Raw genomic sequence first — 7,283 nt, 5'->3', positions numbered from 1 at the left:
AGGAGTCGAGAGTAGACAGCCAAACATGGGCATGAACTGGCTGAAGTATTTTATGTTTGTTTTTAATGACTTTTGCTGTTCGCACAGGCATGCAGACACAAAATCAACCGACTACACGATCATTGCATTTAAACCCAGACAGCCAGCTTTCAAAGACATCTTTTAGTATGCCGTGAGCTTGTATTTCATTAAGCAAAGAATGAGTATTAGTATTATGAAGACTAAAACAGAGCTTCAAATCTATTAATCGGAGAAACATCGATGCCCAACATCAAAGGATAAAGAATGTGGATCGTAATGAGCAGGAGAACTCATCAAAGTGTGAATCCTACCACGTCCTCTGTAACATCCAGTCCGCGTGTAAAAAGCATATGGGCAATTTGCAAAGTAAATGGCGTCAAAGACTGAAGATTTCATAGCTGATTGGACTATAAATGAGATTTGAAAGAACAGATGAACTAATACAAAGAGGGTGAAATGCTTACGATTCAACTCACTGTGTCTATTTTTATAGATGCAATCCATAATCTTTGCCCCTCTATCACCATCTCAACCCAAAACAAAATTGCTGGTTCCTTACACGGGCCAAAATGACAGCAAACTGACTTTTACAGCAAAATCATAAATTATAAACCATTATTATAAGCTTACTGTTGTGAATCAGGATAAGGAAACCGTTTTAAACATTGATTTTTTGTTTATTTCAAAACAAACACAAAACAACAAAAAAGCCACAGCTTTGTGAAATGCACACAGAAAGCAAATCCAAATTTTTCTATAAACTTGGCAAAGACTTCAGACTTTTGATCTTAAAAGTAATGTTCAATACCGAAATAAACTCACTCTCAGTTTTATCCGTGGACCTGCCTAAAAAAACAGAACCATATGTCGTGCATATTGTAAATATGCGTCCGTTACTGGAGGACATTTCCAGAACAGTGGCGGCTAATTCCTTTAATCCTGTGAAACAAAACAAAGCTTATGAATCTATTCTGTTTCACATTAAATATCTTTTGAACCAAGTGCATGAGTAAACTTGGATAGTACCGCATAGAGTGAGAACTAGACTTCTTGGTGGTCCTGTGTATTTGACTGTACGCATAACATCAATGAACACACACTAGGGCAGAGTAGCGTTCCACGTTCCAAAAATTCGTCTTTTCACAGCAAACATTATTAAAGCGATTACAAAAAAAGACAAAATACAGAAAACCACAGGACCCCAAGAAGTGACTGATTGCCTTCACAATGGGCAATTAAGTCAATGTGGTCAAAAAAGAAAAGAAAATGAAGTGAGAGATTCCAGCAGGCCTGAGCACATTTGGATGTGTTTGGCCCGAGGCATGGCTCACTGGAGAGGGTTAACATTAGAATAAATACCCATCTTTGCCGTCATTATGAGGCTTAGAGCTTAATATGCCTGAAATGTGCATTGGTCCTACTTGGGTTTGTTACAGTTTACTGGCGTATTAAGAAGGGCCAAGGAGATTATAATGGAACGTCTGTCAATCTGCATCCAACCCAATGACCCCCCTGGTGCTATCACGGCCTCTCCTTGATCTTGTGCAAATTTTTCACTTCATAGGGGATGAGGGGAATTGGATCGTGCAGGCAGTTGAGCGAAGGGTTGTTTTGATGTTTATTCATTTGCTCGGCGTTCCATCTGAGAACGCAGAAAAGTGGACCTCTGATAGGCGGTTTTCATCAAACTTTAATGAGGATGAATAAATTAGCGACACAAATGATGTTGTTTGAGAATTTTACATCATTAATTTTGTCTCCAGTCAGTCTTTGTACAAAACCCTGCATATTTCATGGCAACAAATACTCTCGTTTGGAAAAAAAGGCACGGGACGTACGCTTTCATCAACCAATCTCTGTGATCGACTCAAACGTTCGACTTGAAATACACATACGGCGGAAGAACTCGAGATCAAGTCAATCCAAGGCGTTCCTGCGGGAACTCAACTCTGATGCAACTCAGTCATCTCTATCTGAAGCCTGACCGGCTCCATCGTTGCCGCATCCGCACCACATTTAGGGCAGGTGAAGGAGATGTCGGCGATGGCGTGGCTCTTCAGGCAATAGTAGCAGAACACGTGGTTGCAGCCGATGGAGTGGGGCATTGTGGGCCACTCCCTGCAGATGGCACACTCCGTGCAGTAGGTGACCTCTGAACGTCTCCTCAACTCATTCAGAGGGGAGAACATGGTGGACACGTAGACCTTCAGCTTCCACACGTTAATAAGAGGCAGCAGGAAAATGAGGAACTCGGCAAACCCGTGCCACAAAAGCTCCCGGTTCAGAAATTGGAAGTTGACGTCCCTTGGTCCTTGAGGTCGGATGAATACAGGCTGCACTCTCAGCAATCTTTCTGTTAGGGTAGGAAAGGTTCCTGTCTGAAGGAACAAAAGAAAGTTAACCAAGCTGGCCGCTTTGGTGAGCCCCATTACAACAGACAGCAGTTTGCGTGCTTTGTGTATGCTGGACTCTGCAGGGTGGTTAAGAAACAAGCTATGGGAACGTTCCTTCAACCATTTTTCACCAACAGTGAGCAAAGCAAACCAAAGCTTCTTCTGCCGGCTCATGGGCCTGTATTTATGACCCGGCACGCGAGCATCCTTGTATCGTATATTGAGCAGCGATTGGCCCACGGTGGCGCTGTTGGAGTAGACGGTGAACCTCCAGAGGAGAAGCTGTAGCAGGGCCTTCAGTTCTGGTTCCACGGGGGTTAGGAGCCCGGGCTTGAAATGCTGGAAACATTGGGTGAACTGTGACCAAACGAGCTGTTCCAGTGCGCCATCCAGTTCAAAAGCATCCAGCTGACTGATTCTCAAAACCCGAGATAAAGGGCTTGGGCCGGCGTCGGCGGATGGCTTGTCACCTCCAGCTCCAGCTACGAGCAGAAGAAGCAAACGGTTATGCGTTTTTGCATTTCAGTTCAAATCACTTTTCACATGTAAAACCCATCCTAAATTCTCTTTTAGCTGCGCAGGGCAGAGGCACAGGAGGTGTTACGCTGTTCCCCCTTGAGATTCGGTCTGAGGACAAATCACATCACAGGAGATTATCCCAACAGCACAGGCTTGGAAAGGCAGTAAACAGCCGCTATGTGGAACTACTTTACTTTGACGGCTTTTATATAGAATCTAAGAATTGTGACATTTGGCGATTTTTCACGGAATACGTTTCTATCGGGCTAAGTTTATCTCTTTAAATGCGATGGTTAAAAAATGAGAGCCAGGGGCTGCGGTGACCATCTCTTAGCTTTCAATGTATCAGAGGACTGGATTCGGACAATATGTGAAATAAACTGGCTTATAGAAATCTCCAAGAAAAGTCTTTATTTCAGACTTTGGGCAGCATTCGTACCCAATGCATTTTTTGACGGAAAAGTAATTAAAAGTTTCTCGTCACTTTTTTATGATGTCATAAGCGGAACAGACGATGAAAGGGTGCAAATATTTACTTAGGGACTGTAATGTAATCTAATTCATTCTTAATGTGCTCAACCTCAACGGCTCTCCATGTGTTTCACAGGAGCCGTTCGATAGTTTCTCAGCCTAAGACAAACCCTGCATTGCATAGCGGCACTCAACCAGGTGAGACAAATCAAAGCGACTGGCCACACTGGGGATACGGCTGTTCTGTGTTCTCTTCACAGGCTTTTATTGAGCAGTTTACAAGTTATGAATGAATATGTTTTATTTGAGAACATAATATTGCAACTATCAATAGTAATGTGACTATTGTCAAGGGGCTGTCAATAGTAATGTAATTATGATTTAGAGGTCCACACAGATGTTAGCTCGGGCAAGTAACATCTCTTGTAGGACTGTTATCAATATCAGGATTACTATTGACATGTTCTTTCAGACTCAAAGTACTTGCCAAATATATAACAACTAGACACTTTTGTCAATGTCGACTGCCTATAAAAATTAAGCTTTTGAATGTACAGGGCTTTGACCGGAGAGCTGAAAATCTATGCGTCTTATGTAATCGGCCAAATTCGTAATCAATGACTGTGTTTACCGCTATTGTAATCCGAAGACCTGGCCTACCCGGAGCACTGGGATTCATATGCATTCACAGCTTAGCTAGTTGCGATAGCATATAAAATAAAGATGTTGATTTTATACTTATTTATATGGTAGTATATGCATTGCATAACTAGCTAAAAATAACATATATATTGTAATATATATATATTTTAATATATAATGTATGTATGTGTTTGTATGTATGTTAGGGCATTCTTACTTTCTATATATATTTCAAGAGAATATGCCCGCATCATTTTTTATGATGTTGAATCAACCTCCCTCCGACAAATAAGCAGAATTTTCTAGTAAATCGAGCTCATCTTCGGGCTGCAAAATGGATGGGGAACGCGCATATAAGGTTATATCAGCCGAGTCAAGGTCCTGACAAGCAGCATTAAATGACAAATGCCTGACACCAGCACGGGCTATAAAACATGTTCTCCTGAGGCAGCCCACTGGAGGCACAGGCCTGCAGTTCTGCAACTGATAAGCTGGGTCACAGTGTCACCTTGGGCTTAGCATTACAAGGCAGCAGGCCATGGAAATCTTGCAGCCAGTGGACATTTGGAATACATTTTTTAAAGAAAGCCTAAGATTTTGTGACCTTGCCTTTGACCGTGCCACAGCCTTTGCACCTTTGGGGCTTGTGGGAGAATCTTATAAGATATAGATAGAAAGATATTATCAAATTATAATTAAATTAAAATTTTAATTAAATTATAATATTTATAGTTTTTATATATTTTTAACCACAAATAAATAAAATCCTAAAGGATATGATTTTAAATTTCATAAAAAGGCATACATATAAATATATGTCATATTCATGAGTTCATATAACATGCTTTAGGTTGCCAAATAAATTTTATTTATACTTTTATATTTGATTTTATTTATATTTTATTCCTTTTTATACTTTTTTATTGCTAAGCAACATAAAAACTCTTAACCTTGAAGTCTAAAGCTTCCTCTGCCGAATCATTCACCTGATTTAGGTTACTGAGCTCCCGGCGCCATTTTCAGCTGCCAGAAGAATGAGCCAGTCTCCCTGTCGTACATTCAACTTTTAACTCCGTCCCAGAAGTATCTGTTTTATTATAAGAATTGATGGGTATGTCAGTTTCTGAATTTTAAAGGTGATGTCATCCTGAAATGGGATTACAGGACTGCTAAAATACCCGTCCTGTGACTGTTCTAATTGTTCTACGTCTGTATCATAAAATATGAATGTCTGCAAAAGCACTCGAGGTTTAAGGTCCGGCCTAATGATTGTCCCATTTCCCTAATTACCAATGAGTCGCAGGAGCCACGGTCTAACAAAACTTCAAGTCTAAGAAACATATTTTAAAGCACGTCTGACGCAAAAATATGCGTTGCTAAATCTCGTTTGCACAAAATGTTAATTATTTAAAAGAATCAATTGAGTTTGCAAGTACGAAGGTGGAAGATTTAAAGCCTCGAGTATTAAGTACAGAGTTGGGCAGAAAAAAAACATCTTAAAATCTCATGAAACATTTAAGGCTGAGCCAGCAGGAGCGACCCAACAGTTAATAAATGAGAAAATTGTGAAGATGCATACTGGGCAGTACGACTGTGCTGTCCACATAGAGCATCTGTTTCAATACATTTTTCCCACAATTTTTCACCATCTTTATAGATGATGCATTTAATAAAAGATGTATCATCTATTAACAAGAGGTTTTTTTAGAGGCAGCCACAGCAAACACACCCTTTTTAATCAATGGCACCGCATCCTAAATCACATCTTTTAAACCATTTTTGAGAATTGTTTTTCTTCTCACCCTCATCCAGATTTAATTTACCACATTAATGTAATATATTAATTTTCTCCATGTTTATACAGAATCAAGAACTTATTTTATCCATAAATGTCATAAAGAGTTAAGCTCAGGTTCACATTGGCAAAACAACCTGACAATAGTCTGCTTTTCAAATCTTAATCTATTTAAACGCGACACCGGCACAAATCTATAGACAACCTTTTGACCTGGGCTGAGATCATACTGCGGTCTGACTTGAACCCCATTCATTATGTTAAGTGTGCTATGGGCACTTAGACCTCCATCAATTCAACAACAATCCACTGTCCTAATTCTGCACGATGACGCCATCTCTGTAACTTTAGCATGCAAAAATGTACCACGGTACTGTAACTGTAGTAACGGGGAAATGACAGAAACTGTTTTTGCTACAGTACAGTAGCACTGCTGATAAATTAATATGGGATCTCATTCAAACATTGCAAACCTTTAAAATAATGATGTTCTTTTATTTGTAATTCGGGCCATTTATTTATTATGACAGCGGTGGCAAATTATATTTTTCAAATTAAATAGCTCAATTAATTTCGATCACCCACCTCATGAAAACTAACCACTGTTGTATTATAGCAAAACTTTAGTAAGGATGTTTTAATCACCATTTGTATTACCACAGTTTTACTACAAATGTCATGACTTATACAAAACTAAAACCGTAGTTACTGTAGTGAAACAATGGTTGAATTTCGTATGGCTAGAACAATGAAAAAATAATTTCATGACAAAAGCAAAACACGTTGATTTGTGTGTCATGAACAGGAGAAGTTGACGCGTGTGTATTTAACAAATATAATAAAGTGCAGTTTTTTACAAAAATGTACATAGGATTATATAGCTTCTCACAGAGCAATACTGACATTAATAACTGCCAGTAGTGTAACTACTCCGTTGAAAGCTCTTTAAAATCATATATATGATTTCAATCATTATACCGAATCAAGAGGAAGCTGTACTGCATTGACCCGTCCTGCACTAAGCTATATACAGCTTTATTAATGTCTGAATTAGCATGATTTTTTATATAGGAGTCAAATGTAAAATACTTACCCATGACAGCTTATGGTTCCTCCGTCGTTTCCGGGTTATGTTGTTAGACCACTCCTTGAAGCAGATGAGCCAATCGCAAATTGCATTTTCTCTGCGCCCTTGATCACATGCATCCAATCGCATTTTGTAGCGTTAATCTCTGCTTTAAGCGAGGCAAACACGAAACGCGAACTGCATGCGGGGGAGGGGGAGTTTCTTGACGCAACCCAACCCGCAGGCGTATACGTCTAGGAACGTGCTGTCCAATCAAAAGCTCAAACGTTTGATGGACCGCTTGTGCTGACCAATCGTTTAAACGAGGAGGCGGGCAGTGCACGGGTGAGCAGCATGTGTCTGGCGACGCTGGAGT

The 7,283-nt window shown here is 39.9% G+C and overlaps 1 protein-coding gene across 1 annotated transcript; it reads right to left on the bottom strand.

Annotated features, from left to right (window-relative positions):
- Positions 1-694: 694 nt before the first annotated feature.
- Positions 695-7,046, bottom strand: pex2 (peroxisomal biogenesis factor 2). The gene is made up of 2 exons (XM_057322564.1): positions 6,935-7,046; positions 695-2,896 (listed from the first exon to the last, which is right to left on the bottom strand). The coding sequence occupies exons 1-2, from the start codon at positions 6,936-6,938 to the stop codon at positions 1,965-1,967; spliced, it is 936 nt and encodes a 311-aa protein (XP_057178547.1). The 5' UTR covers positions 6,939-7,046; the 3' UTR covers positions 695-1,964.
- Positions 7,047-7,283: the final 237 nt, after the last annotated feature.

The sequence above is a fragment of the Triplophysa rosa genome, linkage group LG23 (genome assembly GCF_024868665.1).
Source record: "Triplophysa rosa linkage group LG23, Trosa_1v2, whole genome shotgun sequence".
Lineage (NCBI taxonomy): Eukaryota > Metazoa > Chordata > Actinopteri > Cypriniformes > Nemacheilidae > Triplophysa > Triplophysa rosa.
The sequence above is the reverse complement of the archived record's forward strand: the minus strand, read 5'-3'. Positions and strand labels throughout refer to the sequence as shown.